Source organism: Dermacentor albipictus, chromosome 9 (assembly GCF_038994185.2).
Source record: "Dermacentor albipictus isolate Rhodes 1998 colony chromosome 9, USDA_Dalb.pri_finalv2, whole genome shotgun sequence".
Classification (NCBI taxonomy): domain Eukaryota; kingdom Metazoa; phylum Arthropoda; class Arachnida; order Ixodida; family Ixodidae; genus Dermacentor; species Dermacentor albipictus.
The window spans coordinates 103,410,827-103,436,923 of record NC_091829.1 but is presented as its reverse complement, the minus strand read 5'-3'; the positions used below and the strand labels follow the sequence as shown (position 1 = coordinate 103,436,923).

Below are 26,097 nucleotides of genomic sequence, written 5' to 3'. Positions count from 1 at the left end.
CAGATACGCGAAGTCCCAAAGTTCGTCAACGCTGGTGGTACGGCTTGAGCCGCACAACGTGGACAATTTCAGGTTGTGAGCGGCGCCGCTGTGACAGCGAAATGCCGTCTGGCACAACCTCGTAGTCCAGTGCGCCAATATGTCGGATGATCTTGTACGGTCCAAAATAGCGACGCAAAAGCTTCTCGTTCAGTCCTCGTCGGCGTATAGGGGTCCAAACCCAAACACGGTCACCGGGCTGGTACTCGACAAAGCGTCGTCGGAGGTTGTAGTGTCGGCTGTCGGTCCTCTGCTGGTTCTTGATCCGCAGGCGGGCGAGCTGTCGGGCTTCTTCGGCGCGCTGGAGATAGCTAGCGACGTCAAGATTTTCCTCGTCAGTGACGTGGGGCAGCATGGCGTCGAGCGTCGTCGTTGGATTCCTGCCGTAAACCAGCTTAAACGGCGTGATCTGTGCTGTTTCTTGCACCGCCGTGTTGTAAGCGAATGTTACGTATGGCAGGACGGCATCCCACGTCTTGTGTTCGACGTCCACGTACATCGCTAGCATGTCGGCGAGGGTCTTATTCAGCCGCTCCGTAAGACCACTCGTCTGCGGGTGGTAGGCCGTTGTCCTCCTGTGCCTTGTCTGACTGTTGTTCAGAATGGCTTGGGTGAGCTCCGCTGTAAAGGCCGTTCCTCTGTCGGTGATGAGGACTTCTGGGGCGCCATGTCGCAGCAGGATGTTTTCGACAAAGAATTTCGCCACTTCGGCTGCGCTACCTTTAGGCAGTGCTTTAGTTTCAGCGAAGTGGGTGAGGTAGTCTGTCGCCGCGACGATCCACTTACTTCCGGTTGCTGACGTCGGAAAGGGTCCCAACAAGTCCATCCCGATCTGCTGGAATGATTGGCTGTAGTAATCCGGCTGGCCTTGTTGGTGGTGTCTTGCGTCGCTGACAGTCTCGGCGTGTTCTGACATAACGGGCAACGTCTGCGGTCAGGTGCGGCCAATAATACTTTTCTTGTATCCTTGATAGTGCCCGGGAAAATCCTAGGTGTCCAGCGGTCGGATCGTCATTTACGGCATGCAATACTTCTGGACGAAGTCCTGACGGGACAAGACTGTAGTTGGCGCGGACTGGGGAGAAGTTTTTCTTCACGAGTAGATTGTTTTGAAGCGTGAAGGAAGATAATCCGCGCTTAAATTCCCTGGGGACAACGTCGGTGTGACCTTCCAAATATTCGACGAGGCCTTTTAGCTCCGCGTCTGCCCGTTGCTGTGCAGCGAAGTCTTCCGCGCTTATTAATCCGAGGAAGGCGTCGTCATTCTCGTCGTCTTGCGGCGGCGGGTCAATGGGGGCGCGTGATAGGCAATCGGCATCTGAGTGTTTTCGTCCAGACTTGTAGGTGACAGTGATGTCGTATTTTTGTAGTCTGAGGCTCCACCGCACGAGTCGTCCTGAAGGATCCTTTATATTCGCTAGCCAACACAACGCGTGATGGTCAGTGACGACTTTGAATGGCCTGCCATAAAGATAAGGGCGAAATTTAGCTGTAGCCCAAACGATGGCGAGGCATTCCTTTTCGGTCGTAGAATAGTTGCCTTCCGCTTTTGACAGCGACCGGCTAGCGTAAGCTATCACCTGTTCGACTACGTTTCTCCTCTGGACTAGAACGGCACCGAGGCCTAGGCTACTGGCGTCAGTATGGATTTCTGTATCGGCGTACTCGTCGAAGTGCGCAAGTACCGGCGGCGACTGCATGCGCCGTTTGAGTTCTTCAAATGCGTCGGCCTGCGGTGTTTCCCACTTGAACTCGACATCAGATTTGGTTAGATGTGTTAGCGGCTCCGCGATGCGTGAAAAGTCCTTGACAAAGCGCCTATAGTAGGCACACATGCCAAGGAACCTACGCACTGCCTTCTTGTTGATGGGTTGCGGGAACTGTGCGATTGCAGCTGTCTTTTGCGGGTCTGGACGGACACCAGATTTGCTGATTACGTGGCCTAGCAACAGAAGCTCATCGTAAGCGAAGCGGCGTTTTTCCGGCTTCAGAGTAAGCCCTGACGACTTGATGGCTTCTAGTACTGTCGCAAGCCACTTGAGGTTATCGTCGAAATTTCCGGCGAAGACGACGACGTCATCCAAGTAAACGAGACAGGTCTGCCACTTCAGTCCTGCTAATACTGTGTCCATGACGCGCTCGAACGTTGCAGGCGCCGAACACAGTCCGAATGGCATAACCTTGAACTCGTAGAGGCCGTCTGGCGTGATGAAGGCGGTCTTTTCGCGATCCCTTTCGTCGACTTCTATTTGCCAGTAGCCAGACTTGAGGTCCATCGATGAGAAGTATTTAGCATTGCAGAGCCGACCCAATGCGTCGTCTATCCGTGGGAGGGGGTATACGTCTTTCTTCGTGATTTTGTTCAATCGACGATAATCGACGCAGAAACGTAGGGTTGCGTCCTTTTTCTTCACTAGAACAACTGGAGACGCCCACGGGCTTTTCGACGGCTGGATGATGTCGTCGCGCAGCATTTCGTCGACTTCGTGTCTTATAGCTTCGCGTTCTAGCGTCGAAACTCGGTAAGGGCTCTGGCGAAGTGGTCGAGCGCAGTCTTCAGTTATTATGCGATGCTTTGCGACTGGGGTTTGTCAAATCCTCGATGACGTCGAAAAGCAGTCTTTGTATCGTCGAAGAAGACTTCTGAGCTGTTGCTTCTTAACCACGGCGAGACTTGGATTTATGTCGAAGTCTGGCTCGGGAACTACGGTCGTCGGGGTAGATGCAACAGAATCCGAGAGGACAAACGCATCGCTGGTTTCCTGAAATTCCTCGATGTATGCGATCGTCGTGCCCTTGTTGATGTGCTTGAACTCCTGGCTGAAGTTTGTCAGCAGCACCTTCGTGTTTCCTCCGTGCAGTCGAGCGATCCCTCTTGCGACGCAAATTTCACGGTCGAGCAGTACACGTTGGTCGCCCTCGATTATGCCTTCTACGTCAACGGGTGTTTCGGGGCCGACCGAAATGACAATGCTGGAGCGAGGCGGGATGCTCACTTGATCTTCGAGCACCCTCAAGGCGTGGTGACTACGAGGGCTCTCCGGCGGTATCGCTTGATCTTCCGACAGCGTTATTGACTTCGACTTCACGTCGATGATTGCGCCTTGTTGGTTCAGGAAGTCCATGCCGAAAATGACGTCTCGTGAACACTGTTGTAGGATAACGAAGGTGGCAGGGTAAGTCCGGTCATGAACGGTAATTCTTGCTGTGCAGACTCCAGACGGCGTAATGAGGTGTCCTCCAGCGGTTCGAATTTGGGGGCCTTCCTATGCAGTTTTAACTTTCTTCAAATGGGCGGCGATATGTCCACTCATTACGGAGTAATCAGCCCCTGTGTCCACTAAGGCGGTAACTGCGTGGCCATCGAGAAGCACGTCGAGGTCGCTGGTCCTTTGTCTGGCGTTGCAGTTAGGTCTTGGCGTCGGATCACGGCTGCATCGTGTTCAACTGAAGCTGGAACGTCGCGTCGTCAGGTTGTCTTTCGTCGTCATATTCTTTACTGCCAGACTTCGTCGGGACGGTGGCGTGTCGTCATGTCGTCGAGATAGTTTCTTCGGCGTCTTCGTCGGCGGCGGAGGATCTTCGTCAGTTCGACGAACAGCAACCGCACCTCCATCGGTTGCTGCTGTTAGTTTTCCGGATATGGGCTCGCAGAGCGGCCCCGGGCTGGGCCGGTATATGGTCGGCGCTGCGGGCGACAGGTAGCGGCCTGGTGACGGCGAACACGGGATGGCCGTCGAGGGCTCCACTGAGTAGCGGCGAGGTAATCGGCGATGTCACGTGGGCGCTCGCCAAGCTGTGGACGCGGCGCGTTGACGGCGAAACCTCGCAGTCCCATCTCCCGGTACGGACATCGTCGGTAGACGTGACCCGCTTCTCCGCAGTGGTAGCAGAGCGGGCGGTGGTCAGGAGCACGCCGAATGTCCGTCTTCCTCGCGTAGGTGCGCTGGGCAACGGGTGGTCGTGCTGGCGGCGGCGGCGGCGGACGACGAAACTGCGGGGTGACAGGGCCCTGGCGCGGTCGCGGAGGGGGTCCTTGACGGCGTGCGACGGCGGCGTAGGTCATCGCTTGCGGCTCAGACTGCGGCGATTCAGGGGCTACTCCAAGTTGTTGTTGGAGCTCCTCACGCACGGCGTCGGCAATCGAAGTCACTTGAGGCTGTGATGATGGGAACAGCTTTTGTAGCTCCTCCCGCACGACAGCTCGGATAGTCTCGCGTAGGTCGTCGGCGGCCAGTGACTGAACTCTGGCGTAGTTTGTCGAGGTCGTGCGGCGGTCGAATTGCCGGTTTCGCATCTCGAGTGTCTTCTCGATGCTGGTGGCCTCGCGAAGAAACTCGTCGACGGTCTTCGGTGGGCTTCGTACCACTCCGGCGAAGAGTTCCTCTTTCACACCACGCATCAGCAGGTGGACTTTCTTGTCCTCGGGCATTTCAGGGTCGGCGTGGCGGAAGAGACGGCTCATTTCTTCCGTGTAGATCGCGGTCGTCTCATTAGGTAGCTGCACCCGGGTTTGTAATAGCGCTTGGGCTCGTTCTCGGCGTACGACGCTTGCGAATATCTGCAGGAAGCCGCTTCGGAAAAGTTCCCAGGTCGTTAAGGTGGCTTCTCGGTTCTCGAACCACGTCCTGGCGGCGTCTTCCAATGCGAAGAAGACATATCGCAGTTTGTCGTCGCTGTTCCAGTTGTTAAACGTAGCGACTCTCTCGTACGTCTCAAGCCAGCTTTCCGGGTCCTCGAAAGTTGAACCACGGAACATCGGAGGCTCCCTGGGCTGCTGCAGCACGATGGGCGATGCCGGGGCTGCCATTGGGGTGGACTTGGTGGCGATCTTCCTGGTCGTCTCAGGCAAAAGTCCGTGCTCCAGGGGCAGTTGTTGAAGACGGCGGCTTGCTCGATGGTCCGGGACTGCGTTGGTGTTGTCTTTGCGTTCCGGGCTTGGATCACGGCTTGTCGGGGGCGTCCGGTACATGGACCAAATGCACCTCCACCAGATGTCACGTGGTGGTGACGTTGAGAACACAGTAGCAATACTGTGATATACAAAACTAACTTTTATTGGGCGAACCTGTGCCCACAAAACAGACTACACTTTTAGCGCAACGATAGCGGCGAACACGCTCGGCGATCGTCGAAAATCTGATCAGCGGTTCAAGCGCGTCGGCTTTTATACACAATCGTCAAATGTTCCAGACTAATCTTTGGGGCCCGCGTGCCTTCCATAGAGTTCTACATCATTCGCGTCAGGCGAATAAATCAGATAACACAAGGTTCGGTGACAACAGACTGCGGATAGAAGCATCGATAACTTTCCAGAAACTTCGGATACATACAAGCGCGTCCCGCGCTGTGCGATACTATTTGTTAGGCGGCGAAACCTGGTCGCCCGATTAATTTAAATACACGTGTCAATATACAGTGCTAAAAAGCAGGCGCGTCCTCTGCTACCGGGGCTTAGCGGAGAGACGAGAACTAGGAGTCGGATTCCTGATTGATACGAACATAGCTGGTAACATACAGGAATTCTATAGAATTAATGATAGGGTGGCAGGTCTTGTGACACCTAATAAGAGGTACAAAATGAAGGTTGTACAGGTCTACGCCCCTACATCCAGTCATGATGACCAGGAAGTCGAAAGCTTCTATGAAGACGTCGAATCGGCGATGGGTAAAGTCAAAACAATATACACTATACTGATGGGCGACTTCAATGCCAAGGTAGGAAAGAAGCAGGTTGGACCCAAGGCAGTGGGGGAATATGGCATAGGAACTAGTAATAGCAGAGGAGACTTATTAGTATAGTTTGCGGAACGGAGTAATATGCGGATAATGAATACCTTCTTCCGCAAGCGGGATAGCCGAAAGTGGACGTGGAGGAGCCCGAACTGCGAGACTAGAAATGAAATAGACCTCATACTCTGCGCTAACCCTGGCATCATACAAGATGTGAACGTGCTCAGCAAAGTCCGCTGCAGTGACCATAGGATGGTAATAACTCGAATTACCCTAGACCTGAAGAGGGAACGGAAGAAACTGGCACAAAAGAAGCCGATCATTGAGTTAGCGGTAAGAGGGAAAATAGAGGAATTCCAGATCAAGTTACAGATCAGATATTCGGCTTTAACTCAGGAAGAGGACCATAGTGTTGAAGCAATGAACTACGATCTTGTGGGCATCATTAAGGAGTGTGCAATAGAAGTCGGTGGTAACTCCGTTGGACAGGATACAAGTAAGCTATCGCAGGAGACGAAAGATCTGCTCAAGAAACGCCAATGTATGAAAGACTCTAACCCTACAGCTAGAATAGAGCAGGCCGAAATTTCTAAGTTAATCAACAAACGTAAGAAAGCTGACATAAGGAAGTATAATATGGATACAACTGAACATGCTCTCAGGAACGGAGGAAACCTAAAAGCAGTGAAGAAGAAACTAGGAATTGGCAAGAATCAGATGTATGCGCTAAGAGACAAAACCGGCAACATCATTTCTAATATGGATGAGAGAGTTCAAGTGGCTGACGATTTCTATAGATATTTATAGAGCACCAGTGACACCCACGATGATATTGGAAGAGAGAAGAGTCTAGAAGAATTCGAAATCCCACATGTAACGCCGGAAGAAGTAAAGAAAGCCTTGGGAGCTATGCAAAGGGGGAAGGCAGCTGGGGAGGATCAGGTAACAGCAGATTTCGTGAAGGATGGTGGTCAAATTGTTCCAGAGAAACTGGCCACCCTGTATACGCAATGCCTCATGACTTTGCGCGTACCGGAATCTTGGAGAAACGCTAACATAATCCTAATCCATAAGAAAGGGGACGTCAAGGACTTGAAAAACTATAGACTGATCATCTTACTGTCTGTTGCCTACAACGTATTTACTAAGGTTTTTGCAAATAGAATCAGGAATACCTTAGACTTCCGTCAACCAAAGGACTAGGCAGGATTCCGTAAAGGCTACTCAACAATAGACCATATTCACACTATCAATAAGGTGATAGAAAAATGTGCGGAATATAACCAAGCTTTATATATAGCTTTCATTGAATACGAGAAAGCGTTTGATTGAGTCGAAAATTCAGTATCGATTGAGGCATTGCGGAATCAGGGTGTCGATGAGCCGTATGTAAAAATACTGAAAGATATCTATGGCCGCTCCACAGCCACCGTAGTCCTCCACAAAGAAAGCAATAAAATCCCAATAAAGAAAGGCGTCAGGCAGGGAGATACAATCTCTCAAATGCTATTCACAGCGTGTTTACAGGAGGTATTCAGAGACCTGGATTGGGAAGAAAATGCTTAAGAACACCGCGCACATCTCTAGTGTATTTTTGTGTCATATCTTTCAGCAATCATTATCATCTGGAGTGGTGCCGCAAGACTGGAAAATAGGTAAGATAATTCCAGTACCAAAAAAAGGATCATCATCATCGTGCCACAATTACCGTCCAATTTCCCTAATCAGTGTTTGTTCTAAACTAATGGAGCATATAATTTATTCTCATATTGTAAACTTCCTAAAATCCGCTAATTTCTTTAATCCAAATCAACACGGTTTTCAGAAAGGCATGTCCTGCGAGACTCAGCTAGCCCTATTCGTTAATGACATCAGCTCGCATCTTGATCAAAATATACCCATAGACGCCCTCTTCCTAGATTTCCAAAAGGCTTTCGACAAGGTTCCTCATGAACGGCTCTTTCTAAAACTATCATGTCTTAATCTTAACCCTCCTGTTCTCCAATGGATACGCAACTTTCGCACTAACCGTCAACAGTTCGTTTACGCTAACCAATGCTCGTCTACCTTATCACCCGTTATCTCTGGCGTGCCACAAGGCACAGTCCTGGGACCACTACTCTTCTTAATATACATTAACGACTTACCTATAGGTTGTTCTTCCAAAATTCGTTTATTTGCTGATGACTGTGTAATCTATCGTCCTATTACTAACGAAGCTGATTCTCGCGCCCTCAAGTCCGACCTTAACGTCATTGAAACTTGGTGTAATAATAGGCTAATCTCCCTCAACGTCAAAAAAACGTTACTACTTACTTTCCATCGTCGCCAATCATTTATGTCAGCTAATTACACTATCGCCGGTTCGGAAATATGTGCTGTAACTTCATATAAATACCTAGGCGTTAACTTGTCCAATAACCTCAGTTGGTCCTCACTCATTTGCAACATTAGCAATGATGCCAATCGTGTACTAAGCTACCTGCGCCGTAATCTACGTCTTGTCCCGCACTCAGTAAAACTACTCGCATACTTAACAATCGTTTGACCCAAACTAGAATACGCATGCTCAGTGAGGGACCCACACCAATCTAACCTGGCAACAGCACTAGAATCCATACAGAATCGTGCAGCAAGGTTCATTCATTCTGACTACACTTACCACACTAGCGTTACTAAACTTAAATCATCTCTGAAACTTCCAACCCTCGAGCAGCGCCGCAAAACAGCAAGACTGTGCCTCTTTTACAAATTTTATCACTCACTACTTCATCAGACCGACATCACGCCTGCGCATCGCACTTCATCCCGTCATGACCATTCAAATGCTGTTTATCCCCCTCCAGCTCGCACCTCCGCTCATCTTAACTCTTTCTTCATTCAAACAGCGAAAGACTGGAATCATCTACCTGCTGAAGCGGTGCACCACTCCAGTCACTCATCGTTCAAGGCATTTATTGAAAATATTATGTAAATATGCCCACCCCTCACGTAAAACCCCAAATGCGGTATTTGAGGTACCAATAAATAAATAAATAAATAAATTGGGGATAAGAGTTAGTGGAGAATATCTTAGTAACTTGTGATTCGCTGATGATATTGCCTTGCATAGTAACTCAGGGGACCAACTGCAATGCATGCTCACTGACCTGGAGAGGCAAAGCCGAAGGGTGGCTCTAATAGTTAATCTGCAGAAAACTAAAGTGATGTTTAACAGTCTCGGAAGAGAACAGCAGTTTACGATAGGTAGTGAGGCACTGGAAGTGGTAAGGGAATATATCTACTTAGGACAGGTAGTGACTGCGGATCCGGATCATGAGACTGAAATACTCAGAAGAATAACAATGGGCTGGGGTGCGTTTGGCAGGCATTCTCAGATAACGAACAGCAGGTTGCCATTAACCTTCAAGAGGAAAGTTTATAACAGCTGTGTCTTACCAGTACTCACGTACGGGGCAGAAACCTGGAGGCTTACGAAAAGGGTTTTACTTAAATTGAAGACAAGGCAACGAGCTATGGAAAGAATGATAGGTGTAACGTTAAGTGATAAGAAAAGAGCAGATTGGGTGAGGGAACAAACGCGAGTTAATGACATCTTAGTTGAAATCAAGAAAAAGAAATGGGCATGGGCAGGACATGTAATGAGGAGGGAAGATAACCGATGGTCATTAAGAGTTACGGAATGGATTCCAAGTGAAGGGAAGCGTAGCAGAGGGCGGCAGAAAGTTAGGTGGGCGGAGGAGATTAAGAAGTTCGCCGGGACAACATGGCCACAATTAGCACATGACCGGGGTAGTTGGAGAAGTATGGGAGAGGCCTTTGCCCTGCAGTGGGCGTAACCAGGATGATGATGATGATGATGGAAACGAACAGAATGTATTTTTGACCAAAAACGACAAACAATAAAACGTAATAAACGTAATCACTGCGCTAGTACAAGTTAGCTATGCTGTTTTAAAATTTAAAAATTAAATTTTGGGGTTTTACGTGCCAAAACCACTTTCTGAATATGAGGCATGCCGTAGTGGAGGACTCCGGAAATTTCGACCACCTTGGGTTCTTTAAGGTGCACCCAAATCTATGTACACGGGCGTTTTCGCCCCCATCGAAATCCGGCGGCCGTGTCCGGGATTCGATCCTGCGACCTCGTGTTCAGCAGCCCAACACCATAGCCGCTGGGCACATGCTGTTTAAGACCCAACACTGCTTGGGGAGCCTCCCTAGTTTCCGTTTTTTGGGTCTTGAGTCAACGTGAACGCAAGAACTTAACACTGGCTTGGGCTCTGCGCATGCATACTTCCAGCCCGCAATTTTTCGGGTTGCCAAGGCGCTTGGGTCCACTATTCTAAGACTCTCTATTTAGTTGGAAAAGGTCCCGCAAGATGCGTTGGCGTTCAAATTACAATTTTTTTTAAGAAAACGCTGTTTAATATGCACTAAAACACAAGAGTAACTGGACAGCAATACATCTCGTGGGACACGTGGAAAATCAATAGCTCGAAACTGAAGTAGTCCTGGGTTGTGGATTTATATGTTCCGTAAAGTAACTCATTGAAATCTATTTGGCCGTAATTATCCTAATTATTCAAATAAGCATTTTAATTTCTCCGAAGAGTAATGGCCACGTAATCATGTAATTTAAATCAAGGTTTAGAATTGTGCTATTTGCCGCAGACAATTCTTTAAAAATTTTGTCCAACTGAAGAAACACGCTTCATAGTTCAGAAGAGTTAAGTCCTGGGCTAGTTGATGATCTTGCATGCTGAAACGATTTTGCGCCAAAAAACAACACACACAAGAAAGACGACGACACCACGGGCGCTACTTGAACTGTTTAATGAGGGTGAAAGTACTCGACATATATAGCGCACCACAACACCGCGCATGCGTACAAGGCAACATGGAATACAAGGTTTTATCAGAGTAGGCGCGATAGAAACTTCAGCTCAGCATCGTAAAGAAAAACAGACGTATGACTAACACTGTTCGGACCCGCTTTCTTGATGTAGAAGGCTTCCAATGTTTCACGTGATGTCTGATGCTTGCCTCTACCCAAAATCCTCGCATCATGAAACCGTGGAAAACAATCGGTGCAAGCCTTGCAGTGATCCACAAGTCACTCGCCTTCATTATTCTGTATACCTTTTGCATGTTCCCTAAGTCGGTCATTGACACAGCGCCCCGTCTGTCCAATGTAGAATTTCCCGCAGGACAGAGGCATTTCATATACCACGTTTGTGGCACACTTAACGAAACGCTGACCATGCTTCTTCTGACAGCCAGAACTCTGCTCCGTCCCCGGTGGCGCTGCCGAGTACCGCATTCCTGAGCTGACCACGTGCCACGTGGCTGCCGGTCATCCGCAGTTCTCTGAAGGGCGCCCCATCTGGTGGGCTTGGAACACCTGCAGCGGGCTGAAAGCTGGCACGTTGCCACCCCGTACGGCCATTCCTAACAAGGTTTTGAGCCGTCGTCGCCAAGCGAATTCTCACCACCCCGCGGATATCGCCTGGCGAACTGCTTCACTGGGGAGGATCTGGCACGGAACATGCGTCGCACCTTCGGGATGAATGTAGCGAACGCGTTCTCGTCGTGTCCGTTTGTGCTTCGAGGTTGTGCATGTTCGCGGCGTCTCTGTGCATGTCCAGCACATGCGCTTTTCCTGTGGCACAACACGGGTCGCACAGTCGAACGATTCGTGTTTACCCCAGCCTAATCACAGTTATCTATAGCAAGGCACTTAGGCAGACACGTCAAACGTGGCTTAACGATGACCTAACGATGATCTGTATACCTAAATATAACAATTACAGCTAAATCAGACGTTAGGCAAGCGAAACGAAGACCTAACCAGGCAAAACCAAGCTTTCGCTTTGCAGATCCAGGGTTAGCTGACGTAAGCCGCAGCCAATTTTCAATTGTTGCTAATAAGGTGTTTATGTTTTGTCTTTCCCAGCCTAAACTAACGTAAATTAGGGTGCAGGACTCTTAGAAGCGCTCTCATTTTTGCGCACTTTCCCTCCGTAGCCTTCCCTTCATAGCCACAGTAAGTTGTCCGCGAGTATAACAACTTCTGTCTAGCGTTTGAGAGTGCGCAAGGACACTGAACTCTTGTGAAACAGTTGAGGGCAGCGTAAATGTATTCCATGAAGTGATGTGAGTTTCGCCACTACAAATGTACTAATGTAAAAGTGTGATTGGCGCCACAACGCCTTCGGTAAATTAGACGAAGATAGAATAACGTGCGCTGGGTGTAGAGGAGATGTTTGTCTTATCGGAAAGCTCTACAAAACAGAGCAGGTTGTAATAAATCACGAGTCGATATATAAAAAAAGAGGAGAAACATGGTGACATGGGACGAAAGAAAAATAGTAGAATCTGCATCAGCATCGACGTCGAGGAAGACGAGAGGAACGGCGGCTAGCTAGGGACAGGCCATTGTCTACGAAGCCAAGCGGGCGCGTTGCTCAGATCACGCGCGGCACGCTTGAGGCCCAGGGGAGATTGATCCATTGAGGAATATCCGTAAGCAAGGGCTTTCTGCTCAGTAAAAATATACTGTTTATTGTGGCTCATCGCCATCACTGAATTGCAAGCCACAAGATATGTACTCACCGACACGGGACATGGCAGACGACAAGCGCAACGCTTCCAATGATCAGCGTGAAACCACCGTCACGGATCACAATCATCCAACAACCCCTGCACCAGAGCGCGACGTGGCTGCTCTTGCGCAGAAGTTACCGCAATACTGTCCAGAGGACCCCCAATTTTGGATCGCTCAAGTAAACAGCCAGTTCGTCATTGCACCAGTCACGTGCCAGAGTCAAAAATTTAACCATCCCCTATCCTCGCTGCCACCCGTGATTGCCACCGGGTTTCGAGACTTGATCTTTCTACTTCCGGCGACAGACCCTTTCAACATTCTTAGACCTCATCAAACGCAAAAGAGTCGGAACAGCGACGGCTGCAGCAGCTTCTTCGATCTGAAGAGCTATGGGATCGCAAACCTTCACAGCTCCTGTGCTGTTTTCAACAGCTCCTAGGACACAAGGTAACCACATTCGATCAATATTTGCTTCGAGAATTGTTGAACCATGCGGACGATGCATCAGAACCATGGTTCTGGCGACTGCTAGCAGTTTGTCGGTGCCTCAGCTCTCCCACCTTGCGTACTCCGTCAAGGACGCATCAAGTCCCGTGACTTCACTCGTGGAACGTTCACATGCATCCACTGTGCCACATTTTTTTCAACGATGCATCGACACAGTGACAAGAGGACTGTCTTTCTGTTTCGCGTACATTGACCGTTTGCTTGCTTTAGTCGTGACACAGAACAACACATTCAACACCTGGACCAACTCTTTAAACGGCTAGCCGAATACGGCCTTATCACCAATAAAGCGAAATGCGAATTCGACGCCCTCGAGATGGACTTCATCGGTCACCGTGTCGACAAGGATGGCATCCGTCCCTTGCTATTAAAATCAAGGCCATACAAGATTTTGTTCAGCCATCTTCCATGGTCAACCTGCGCGGGTTTATCGAGCACGTGAATTTCTACAACCGCTCCTTCCCTCACTGCGCCGCTTTTCTCCTGACCCTAACGGACATACTCCAGGGCTACAAATCGCAAACTCAACTCACTCGGTTCCCAGACGCACTTAACGGTTACGATACCATCAAGGTTAGTCTGTCTCAGGCAACCCTTCTCTTCCATCCGAGACCAGGAGCCCAACTTTGCCGCATGAGTGATTCGTCCTATGCTCCACTGGAAGCGGTGCTTCAACAATTCGCAGATAATGCCTAGCAACCCCTTGCATTCTTTTCGCAGAAGCTCTCACCCACGGACACTTGCTATGGCGCGTTCGCGAGAGAGCTCCTCGGAGTGTACATGGGTGTACGTCACTTCAAACACTTCATGGAGGGCCGAGACCTCCACATTACGACAAACCACAAACCCTTTACTTTCGCCACGGTTTAGGCTTTCCCCACGGGAAACACGCCACCTCGCCTACATCGCGGAGTTCACGATGGATATATGTCACGTGCACGGAAAGAACAATGCCACAGCGGACACGCGCTCGCGCTGTGCCTCTTCATCACTGCAGACAACAACCCGGTTAGATCGACCTCTCCGCACTTCCGGCCCAGCAACAACACAACAAAGAAGTAACTTCGCTTCTTGGAAAACCTGGCACCTTACATATGTGCAACGTCCACGTTCCACCTTGTGCCGTCCCTATTCTTTGTTATATCTCCACGTGCAACCCCCGTCCAGTCTTTACACTCAATTACCGGGTAACGTTTTCGAATCCCTTCATAAAATATCCCACCCTGGAATCCGAGCCACGCAACATCTGGTGGCAAAACGTTTTGTCTCGAGGGGCATCACCAAGGATGTGTGTGCCTGGGCGAGTGGTTGTCATTTTTACCCACAATCGAAGGTTCGTCAACACTCAAAGGCAGCTTTCGGCTCGTTTACTCCACCACCTAAACGATTCTACAAGGTACGCATTGACATTGTGGGGCCGTGGACGCCCTCAGACGGGAACATCTACGTCCTAACCTCCACAGATCGCCTTACCCAATAGCCAGCTTTCCTTCTGCCTGACGTCCGTACTGAAAGCACCGCAAACGCATTGAATTTCGCGATACAGCGTACCAACAACTACAACCGATCGAGGAAGCCAGTTTGAATCGACACTATTCGATAACCTCCTGGCTCTCCTAGGCATACGCACAAGGGCATATCACCCCATCGCCAATGGTCTTGTTGAACGTTTTTACCGCTACATCAAGACCTCACTCAGAGGGCAGCCTGACCCCGCTCACTGGTGCACATCAATGTCACTGGTTATGCTGAGTCTTCGGGCTACACTGAAGCAGTATCGGCGCTGTACGCCTGCCGAGCTGGTTTTTGGAGCAGCACTACGCCTTCCCGGCAAGTTCTTCTACCCTACCCTTTCATTGCCATGCTCACCAGGCTGCGAGCTTCAATCTGAACACTTCTTACTCCTGAACTACGCTGCCAGCACCGTAGCCCATCGCGTATTCCCAGAGCTGGTGACGACCATCTCACTTTGGACGCTGCTATATCCAACACTAACAGGTTTAGTACTGCCCTGAAACATGTTTTTTGATGCGAAACCATCAAATGTTCCACTGAACCGAAATGCCGGCGTCTGCAGCAGTGAAACGGCACCTAAATTCTCACTGGATACGGTGCGACTCCATGTGCGCGCCTCGACGAAGCAGAGTGGGTGCGGAAACGGCAGACATGCTGCGCGTTGGCGGGCCAGGTGTTGCGTGAAAGGAGAGGACATCCCCGCAACGCCACGTCAGCCTCGCTCTCGGAAGCGTTTGCTATGCGAGCAAGCTCTCGCCTGCGTTCTAACTGCGCCTCGGGAATGTCCATGAAGATATAGATATATAAAAAGTCAAATAACTTCTGAAGCAAAAACGGCGGTAGGGAGTTTCGAACCTACGGCTTCTGACCGGCTCAAAAGCCGATCTGATTTACCCACTCGGCGAAACGTGGTCCTACGCAATCGCTTTAGGACATCATGCTACTTGGACCAAAGTTTCTATGCCAACCCCGGCATCTCGAAAGTGGTGACGTCAAAATCACCGCGTCTTACTCAGGAGCGTCCCGATTACATGCTATGGAAGTTGGGCAAGGTGGTGTAACGTTAAGTTCACCGGCCTCGTAATATCTAGGAGGTGTTGGCCAAGTGCCTCAACGTACTCGCTTTCCCACGTGGAAGACCAGCTGTGCACAGCTCCAAGGACCACTCAGCGGCGTTGAAGTCGACATTATTCCTTTTGCATTCACAACTCATGAGAGATGCTTAGGTGACATCGATCTATCGTGAGTGATGTATCTTTTGAAAACATTTGCACATACATAACCATTTATTTCTGCAATGACCTACAGCACAGAAACTAAGAATGATCAATAAAAAAAATAAATGGAATCCTCCAAAATCGTCACGAATGTTCCAGAGCTGCTATTTTGATGTCACATAGTGTAACGAGGTCTGTGCGCGCGCTTCTATCTATCACCTTTTCGGTTTAAAAAAAAAATACACTTTCCTTTACCCGCCGTGGTTGCTCAGTGGCTATGGGGTTGGGCTGCTGAGCACGAGGTCGCGGGATCGAATCCCGGCCACGGCGGCCGCATTTCGATGGGGGCGAAATGCGAAAACACCCGTGTGCTTAGATTTAGGTGCACGTTAAAGAACCCCAGGTGGTCGAAATTTCCGGAGTCCTCCACTACGGCGTGCCTCATAATCAGAGAGTGGTTTTGGCACGTAAAACCGCAAATATTATTATTATTACACTTTCCTAGCCTCACGCCGTATTTCAAAAAGCAGGATGGCAACATATACGAAGTCAAGCTTCCCTAACACGACTGGAACATATATCAATGTTTCTCGCACACAGGTGACGAACGCGTAAGGTATACAACGCTGCGATTTGAAGCGTCTCGTCTGTCAAGCGTGCGGTTTTGCATATAAAAAAAGTTTCCTGAATAAAAGACGAGTTGTTGGTGAGCGCTGGCACGGTCTTTTCTTGTGCATGTTCCCTGTGCCCTTGTTAGCTCGTCCTTTGTAAACATGTGCGTTCGTTTTTGTTCTCGCTGTGTATATCCATACCGACTAGCTCGAGTCAAAGAACTTGTTTTCAAACCGGAATAAAGATTAGTCCTTCCTGCGCTTCAAACAATGTTCGTTACATGGATTCGCCATTATTTCCCCTTTTCCGCAGTAATAAGCATGACGCGACGAAACCTAGTAGCAAATACAGCACCGCAAGTGGGAAGGCTGCGTCGAGAACGACGCCACCTGTCTCGGTACAAGACGCAGCCCTGTACAGCTCTTTTAGGCTTCGTGCGTCACGCAAGATCGCATTGAGATTTGTAATTTTGTTTTTTCCTAGTCTTTTCTTACTGTGCCTTAGGGACGACTTCTTCGAAAAAAAAAGTACTGTAACCGCATTCGACGGCATAAATCGGGTCAATATACTCACACATTCTCTTTGAATTCCACGATCATGGCGTACTCCTTCATGTAACCTGAGAAGTCTTGCTCGATGATTTCCTGGAGCTCCTTCCGCACGTCTTTTGTGGTGGTGAGCACGCGGCCGCCTTGTGATTCCACGAGTGCTCGCAGGTTTCGACTTACGTCGGTGGCCGGTGACTCACCAACCAGCACGGTGGATCCCGGAAAATGGACGCCCATATTTACTGCGAGGTCGGCGGTCCCACCTTGGCTATGGTTCTGCACCAACTGGCGGCTTGCTTGCCCATGTCCCGAACTCCACGTGAACAACACCAGCAATAAGAGTGGCACAAGGCCAAACGCTACGAGGAGATCCCAGCTCCGCAAGAGGCTCAAAAGCCGCTTTCTGAAGAGGGCACCGAACGATCTGGCCATTGTGCGCCGTTTCGTGATTGGTTTGCAGACACCTTCGATGTCTTTTCCTGCGAGGTGGAAGCGGTATTCACTCATTGATTTGATTGATACATTTATTTCAAGTACCGTAAGGATAATTAATACGACAGAGGGGAGTGGTTTGTACGAGACAATCTGTCAAACATTGCACAGTTCCAGCTTTTGCAGTATTAGGTATGATGTAAAAAGAATGCCATTTATGCGCAGACGCCCACATGTACAACCTAAAGTATAAAACAATGTTCATTTCTCTGCTGTACAGCGTCAGCTAACACATTCAAGAACGCGTGAGGGTTTAGAGTAGTTGCAGCTGATGCGGTCGGTAGTTCGACTCTTTCGATGCGCGTGGCAGGTAAGACTTAGAAAATGAAGCAGCCTGGACAGCGACTTTATTACCGCGATCAAGTATATGAAAGACATACTCCGGGGGAAGGATTACCGGCCTACGTAAATCAATGGGATAGTACAACACGAAAAAGGCTTAGACGAGATAATGCACGGTAGTGTACGCTAAACGTACGTCCTATTACGGTGAAACTTTATTAAATAGATATACATACTGGTAGTGCGATCGCAGTTAAATAGTATAAAACGAATAGGGTCATTCGAACCAATTCAAGTGAAACCAATACATTAATTCACTATGGAAGCTCCTATTGTATATCGTTTTTGTAAAAACTTGCAAGCATTTTGTGAAGCAATAAAACTTGAAATTGAGTGGATTAACCTCACAAATCCTGATCACCATTCCACATAAATCAAAATGAAAACAGCTTTTTGCCAAGCATATTTTGCAACGGAGAGTACATTGGTACAAAGAAGACTGACATGATAACTTAGTAAAAATCGAATAGTACAGTAAATACTTAATTCGTAATTTATTTACTGGTCTATTTGTGTCTAAAGTCTGTGTACTGCATATAAAAACACTAGTATGGGCTCGCCATTTGGTTTACAGCCCCTAAGTAAGCGTTTTGCAGCTACAACTGTAGCATATCAAAAATGACACGGTGTGCTTCCTGGTGTTAAATTGGCTTGAAATAAATCCCAAACCAAAGGTACAAGTAAAGCAATTTGAAGAATTTCAGATAAGAGCATTATAGCCTTAGGAGGGAGGGAGGGAGGGAAAACTTTTGAGTCTTTCGAGAGTTTCGCGGTTATGAAGTCTCCGTCGTCTTCATCTTCTTGGCGCTGGCGACTGGAGACTTCTCTTCAGCAAGGGTGGGCCCCTATTCCAGGGCTCCACTGAGTCGCGCTGCATCGCTCGCGTGCTGCACTAGGGCCCCTTGGGCCGTGAGCTCGCTGCTGGTGAGCCGACTCTCCCATTGCTCCGCACTCGGGTGTTCGTGTTTGTGGAATGCTTTGTTGCGTTCGCACTCCCAGGTGATGTGGTAAAGTGTAGGTTTGGCACCGCACCAAGGGCAGGTGGCCCTGTATTGTGTTGGAAACATCTTATTGAGCACGTGTAAGTTGGGGAAGGAATTTGTCTGTATTCTGCGCCAGCTGGTCGCTTCCTCCTTTGAGAGGTCTTTGTGTGGTGGCGGATATCTAATTCTAGTTCCTCTATGTAAGTTCAGGGTCTCTGCGTATCCCCCCTCGCAAGCCTGCAGGTGGGTCTCCGGGGCATTCGACCACCCAGCTCGGAACGCTTCACCTCGAGCTAGGCAGTCTGCCCTTTCGTTCCCCACTATGCCTACGTGACCCGGGATCCAGATTAGTTTGTGTCGGGGCTTTTCCTTCTCGGCGGAGGTGGCTCCGCTGAGTATTCTGAGGGCAGTTTTGCTGATTCTGCCTCTCGTGTAGTTTCTGCACACCTCTTTTGAGTCCGTCAGTATGTTGAGAGATCGGCCTGTTCTATAACCTTCCGCTGCCGCCAGCGCTACGGCAATCTCCTCGGCCTCCGCTGTGCCAGCGACCTTTGCTGTGGCATACGTGATCGGGTTTCCTTCCCTATTAACCACTACCGTCGCGGCTACGCGTTCTCTTCCGTGTGGATATACGGCGGCGTCCGTGTATACTGTATTGTCTAGCTGGGCTAGCGTTCTCTCAACATATTCGGCCCTAGCTTTTCGCCTGTTTTCGTGTAAGTTGGGATCCATATTTTTTGGCAGTGATCCCACATTAATGGTTTTTCTGAGGTGGTCCGGTACGTCCGCGTATCTGTCTGCCAGTCCGCTCGTATCCCGACCCAACCTCCTCAGGAGCGCTCGTCCCGTAGGGTTGCCTCTGAGTCTCGCGGTTTGCGTACCCAGCAGAGCCTCGGCGAGCTCGCTGAAGGTGTTGCTGATGCCCAGCTGGAGCAACTTCTCGTTCGACGTGTTTCTCGGTAGACACAGAGCCGTCTTGTACGCCTTCCTGAGGATGGTGTCTGCTTGCTCTCTTTCTGCCTTGGTCGTCACGTGGTACGGCAGGGAGTACGTGACTCGGCTGACAATTAGGCTGTTGACTAGCTTCAGAGTGTCTTCTTCTTTCATTCCGTATCTCTTTTGGGACACCCTATTGATCATGCGGCCCACCTGTTCCGCCGCCTTGCTCAGCAGGCTAATGGTGTGGCTGCACTTCCGGCTGCCTTGTAGCCACATGCCCAGGATCCTAACCATGTTCTTCTCCGGGATGTTGTGTCCCTCGAGGGTCACCTCCAGTGTCGCTTGCGTTGGGTGCTTGCCGACCCTGAGGAGCTCCGACTTCTCCGTGGAGCATCGCAGTCCCCTTTCTCTGGTGTAGTTTTCCACGCAGGTCGCCGCTTCCTGCAGTTTTTCTTGCTTCTCTCCGAGGGATCCTTGGGTGACCCAGATTGTGACGTCGTCGGCGTATATCGCGTGCTGGATGCCTCGGATCTCCTTAAGTTTTCTTGCCAGGCCAATCATTGCCACGTTGAAGAGGACGGGTGATATGACAGATCCTTGGGGTGTTCCCTTGCACGGCGTGGGGAAGACGTTGCTTCTCAGCTCGCCCAGCCCCACCGTCGCCGTTCTGTTGCTCAGGAAGTCCCTGACGTAATCGTGCACTCTCTTCCCGCAGTTGGTGTTGTTGATGCCCTCCATGATGGCCGCGTGGCTCACGTTGTCGAAGGCCCCCTTTATGTCGAGGGCCATGACGACGTTTTCGCCCGTTTTCGGCATCGTCTCGAGCACTTCCTCCTTGAGTTGGAGCAGCACGTCTTGCGTTGAGAGGTTGGCTCTGAAACCGTACATGCTGTCCGGGTAGCATCGCTCGTTTTCCAAGTGCGACTGGATCCTCTTCGTGATCACTTTCTCGTACAGCTTGCCCAGGCACGACGTTAGGGATATCGGCCTGAGATTTTCTATTTGGAGTTTCTTCCCTGGCTTCTGAATCATTACAACGACGGCGTGTTTCCACTCCGCCGGAACTCTTCCTTCTTGCCAGAGCTTGTTGAGGTAGGCCGTCAGTTGGTCGATGGCCTCGTCGCCGATATTTCTGATTAGCGAGTTCCGGATTTTGTCCGCCCCCGCCGCCGTGTTCTTGGTGGCCGATCTTATCGCCTCGACGACCTCTTCTCTCATAATGGGTCGGTCCGTTGTAGGGTTTTCTTCGCCGCGGTATTCTTCCTTGTAGCTCTCGACCTGCTCTTTGCCGTAGCATTTGACCCGGACTTCCTCAAGGAGTTGTTCGTCTGTGCCTTCGTACTGGTGGACTAGCCTCTGTATCGACTTGCTGCCTTCGGATTTGTTTTTGCTCGGGTCCATGAGGGCCTTGAGGATCTGCCACGTTCTGGCCGTACTGAGGGTGCCGTTTAGCGAATTGCTAAATTGCTGCCACCCCTGTCTGGCCAGCTGCGTCGCGTACTCCTCCGTTTTCTTGGTGATGTCCGCAATTTTCTTTTTTAGCTTTCTGTTGAGTTTCTGACGCTTCCACCTCTTGGTGAGCCCGCGTCTCGCCTCCCATAGCCTGAGGAGCCGCTCGTCCACCTCCGGCGTCTGTTCCGTCCTGTCTACTTCCTTCGTGTATAGGTCTTGGATTCGCCTGAGTTGTTGGCTCCACTCTTCCGCCGAAACGATGCTGCCTTCGATCTGCTTGCAGTGCGCTCTAAAGGCGTCCCAGTCCGTCAGCCGAGCCGTGCCAATCTTCCTCCGGACGTTGTCCGCCACCGTGCTGATCCTTATTATGTGATGGTCGCTCCCAAGGTTCTCGAGCAGGTTTTCCCATTCCGCTTCTTTGGCGCCCCTGATAAAGGTTAGATCGGGACTCGTGTCTGGACTGACGCTATTCCCCTGCCTGGTCGGTTGGTTCTCGTCGGTTAGCAGCTCGCACCCAACGTTCTCTGCCGCCGTGCAGATGCCGCGCCCCTTTTTGTCCTCGTTAGTATAGCCCCATCTCGGACTCTTGGCGTTAAAGTCGCCCGCAAGGATTAGAGTATTCTGCCCGGCTAACTTTTTCGCCTCCGCAAAGAGCCTAATAAAGTTCCCCTTTGTTTGTCTGGGTGGGCTATATAGATTTACGATGTAGGTGCTCTTGGCTTTTCTTTTCTTTTTGGGAATTATCTCCGTGATTACGTGCTCTATTTGGGTATCCTCTATCTCTCTGTGTGCTATGGCTACTATTTGTTTGCTTATGAGGGTCGCGGTGCAGCCGCTCTCTTGACATGTGTAGCCCCTGAGCGTTGGGGTGCTGTTTGTTTCTTGCAACATGATTACATCTGGTGGGGTTCCTCTGGTGTATATGAATTGCTGTAGGAGGCCCTGCTTGCGCTTGTACCCCCTGCAGTTCCATTGCCAGATTTCTAAGTGTTGTTGTTTCCGTTCTGCCATGTCTGATTATTGTTGGTTGCGTTGGGGGTTTCTGCGCCGAACCTACGTTCGTTGTATAGTCTGTCTCTGGCGTCGTTGGTGGTTCTTTGCGTATTCTGATTCTTTACGTAATTTCGGAAACTCTGCTCTTGTAGGGCAAACTTTTGTTGTGTTTGCTGTATTTCGCTTTGCATCTGTTGCATTTGACTTTGCATCTGGCTCTGTAGATTCATTATGAGACTTCTGAGGTCGTCAATGGGGTTCCTCTTCTCGTTGTTTTGTTGTGCCAGCTCCATGGTCTGGGGTGGCGGAGAAGGTGTGCTGGTCGATGTGTAACCTGCCCTCATTTCTTGTTTTTCCCTGATTAAGTCGTTTAGCTGTTTTTTTAATTGTCTCGATTCCTCGCGACTTTGCTCGAGTTCGCGCCTGAGACTTTTGATTTCTTCAATTAGTTGTCTGTCTTGTGTTGTTTGTGTGTTGTTCGAGTGCGGTGCAAAAAGCGATTTGGGAGGGCCGTCTCCCCAGCTCACCTTAACTCCTTCGCCGCTCTTCTTTCGCTGCTGTTTCTGCTGCAACTGCTTCTTGTCGGTGTTGCCCAGGGGTGGGTATGACTCGTCCCGGACGGACCCTCGGCTTCGGCTTCGGCTTCGGCTTCCGCTCCTGCCGCGGCTGCGGCTCCGCGATCCGCTCCGGCCCGGGCCCTGGCTCTCGTCCCGGAACCATCGTGGTCTTCTTCCTCGGCTTCGGCTTCTGCTGCGCCGTAGCTGCTGCTGGGTGCCCCATCGCAGCTCGCTCGCTGACTTGAGGCGTTGTTTGCAGTCTCTCGTACCCACCGCGTGGTCGCCGCCGCATAGCAGGCACTCGGGCGTGCACTGGTGCACCTCCTCCGGGTTTTGGCAGCCGCACTGCCTGCAGGTCCTGGTTTCCGGGTTTGGGCAGACGTCCATTCGGTGCCCCTGTTGGCCGCAGGCGTAGCACACCTGCCTCGTTGGCCGATACGGGTAGCACCACATCTCCCCACCGTAGTACAGCACCTGCTTCGGGAGGATGGGTCCGTCGAAGGTGATGACGGCCGTGCTGGATCTCCCAAGCATTCTGGCTGCAAGGACCTTCACGCCTTGCGTGCGGACTCTGAGGTTGGTCTTGAGTTCTTCCGGCGAGGTCCCCTGGTCCACGCCGTGGATGACCCCGCGCAACGTGCCTTCCGGCGCCGCCACGTGGGCGTTGACGGCGCAGTTCTTGCCCCCGAAGCTCAGCTGCGTGATGCGCCTGATCGTCTGGGCCGCCTCTTCGTTGTCGGTGCTGATGATGATGATATTTGATCCGTTGCGCAGTCGGATGATGAGGTCTTCCGCCTTACATCCTTGCTTGGTGGCAGCAACCACCGCTCGCGCCACCTGGTGCGTCTGCAGGCTTTTAACAGCTAGTCCCCTCGGCCGAAGGACTATCTTAAGGTAATCTCTGGGGAGCAGTGGCAGTCTCCTCCTCGGCGCTCCTCCTCCCTCTCTCTTCTTCTCCGGCGCAGTTGACGCACCATCTGTGACCTTCGCCGCGCCTGGGGAATTTTCATTCCCCGACGTTCCCGCCAAAACTTGCTGCTTGTTATCGCTGCGTTGGCGTCGTTTCTGCCTTTTTGACATGGCGATTTCCCAATCTGTGTCGGTTCCGCCATTGTTGCTTACTTCTGAGCTTTGTGTCGATGGGGTGCTGCTGTCTAGGGCTTGGTTGCTGCCTGCCGCCGCGGGTCCACCGCGGACTAGCTGCTGCTCGGGAGCTGCCTCGGTGGTGTCTTGGATGTCTTCCTCCATGTTTTCTTGCGATTCGGCTGAAACTCTTGTCGGGCCTGTCACTGAGGGTCGGTCGTAAATGGGATTGCTTGCTTGGGACATCGCTCCGGGTCTTCTCTACCTCGGGCCGAGGCCGGGGAGGCCGCGGATTCCCGCTATTGCTCTGGGTTTTGTTAGGCTTACTACCCGGTCGGCCACATGGCAAATTCAAATGCCGATAAAATCCAGAATATTGGACCCACCGGTTTGAATTTGGGGTCCTCGTGGTCCTCTTCACTTCCGGCGTCGATCCCAGCCAAAATTGGGTGGTCCAGTAGGGTTGAACGGGTCAAAAAGCCCAAAAACTACGGAAAACTAGCACCGGCAGCAATGGCTCGAGCGTCGTCGTCTTCACCTTAAAACAGCCTTAAAAAATAGCCTTAAATAGCCTTAAAACATTTCAGCACAAACATACAGCAACACAAGAACATATTTCGACATTAGTTCCATTGACTGTATTGGTTACGACAAACATTCCGGTAAACTACATAAATTTTGTGAATGCAACAAAATTTTCTAATGAGGAGCACCTGTGTCGGTATGCGTGCGTCGCTAACGTGGCTTGCTAATTCGAAATTAGAGCAGTACAATTCCCAAGAAAGTGCAAAAATCATCCTCTAAGAAGCAACTGCCTTAAGGACGCCGGAAAAGGATCAATTTCTCTTATATTGCCGAGTGCACCTCGCGTTTTAAGAACAATATGCGTTTCAGAGGCATCAAACCTCTTCGGTCGCTCTTCTGATGTGGTATGGACTAGCTGATTGATTGCCCTTGCGGATGTTTCAACGAATGGCAAGATCTAGCAAATTGATCGACCTTTTTCTACCACCGTCACGGTCTCCTGCTTACCATGTTGGTGGCTAACGGGTCAAACTCCTGTTCGACATAATTTTCAGCGGATATATCTTGGAAAAGATGACACAGGTACAGCGACGGGCCGAAAGAGCAGTCGAGATAGCGCTCAGCCTGTTCTTATGGCTCGCTCTCCACCAGTGCCGCTTCGTAACGATGTCATCGTCAGGTGCCCTGTCATGAAACGCGCAGTCCACGTCCGGGCAGTGCCGACTAATGATTACTTCACTACAGATTAGGAACGCTTGCCCTAAACGTGGGTGCGTCAGTTAGGAAATTCTAAACTGCATTAGAAATCAGGGAAAAGGGCTACTGGGTTTTTTAGAGCCACTATACTCAATTTCCAGTTTTAACGTCTTAGATTTTACTAGGCGTAAAAAAATTTCGTTCCTCCCGGCATGCCATCTAGCAAAACCTTACCGGCAGAAGTCTACCTCTGAGAATAGCGACGACGAGTGAGCTAGCATTTGTATAGTCAGGTGCACCGAGCATTAGAAAGACAGAAACTCTACAAGAAAAAACACATAAAGATAACATTTTCATGTCGCAATATTTTGTTTGCAGAAAGTAAAGCAACACACTATATCGCACGCTATGCCTGACGGATAGCCAATTAAAAATCACATGTCCGAAATGGATTAGTGACATCTGCCGGACCCATGCAGATTTCCTGAGAGGGTTGCCCGCTCGACGCGTTGGTTGCATTTCTAATAATAGCATTAAAAATTCCAGTTATCTTGCAGGAGGGCGTCCAATTCATGCTGCACCTGACGCCTTTTCGGCTCACGCATAGAGGCAGCCTCCATAACCCTCTTTCCTTCAGATTTCTCGAGAAACATATTTCGCAGTACGTTCTTTGTAGAACATTCAAAGTGATTCAGGTTCCATGACCGTCGTACACCGTAGTTAGTCTGCCTCCTCTTTGTCTTGGCTTTGACGCCTTCAAATTAGCTGGAGATCACACTTTCGCCGGCCAGAGTGCTTTCATAAGTAGAACGAGCTGCTGGCGTTGACGTCTTTGAGCATGCATAGGTATCCACGGTATCAAGCCTCCCTGCTTGCGCACTGTGCCCACCGCGCACATTGCAGTGTATACGCAATGTATAGGTTGAAAGTGCTTGCATGCGGTGGCATTATTAATCCACCTGCCCTACTTCGATGCTGATGCTTCTTTCTAGCCTCGAGCAATTTGCTTCGAGTGTACTTCACAGTTGCATATCCTAGCGATAAAACGGAGATCCCGCCCTCCTATAGTTGAAAATCAAAATCAGTTTTACGCTTTAAATACAAGCCTATGCAATCGCGTCATTGTTCAATCACAGTGAGATGCTGAATTCGCATTCTGCAGTGCCAGCGCGGCAAAAATGGCAACGGTTGGGAGGCCGTGTTTAGGGAAGTTTTCCTTCTGTTATCCTAGAGTGCGGGCGCTGCGATTCGGGCTGC

General features: G+C 50.3%; 1 protein-coding gene across 3 annotated transcripts in view; it reads right to left on the bottom strand.

The window, feature by feature from the left end:
- LOC135896810 (phospholipid-transporting ATPase ABCA3-like) overlaps positions 1 to 26,097 on the bottom strand; it is a 316,329-nt gene that overhangs the window by 133,404 nt on the left and 156,828 nt on the right. For all 3 annotated transcript variants that reach the window (XM_070525178.1, XM_070525180.1, XM_070525179.1), the window contains one exon: positions 16,804 to 17,257. In XM_070525178.1, coding sequence (XP_070381279.1) covers positions 16,804 to 17,257 — 454 coding nt within the window. The remainder of the gene's footprint in view (positions 1 to 16,803; positions 17,258 to 26,097) is intronic.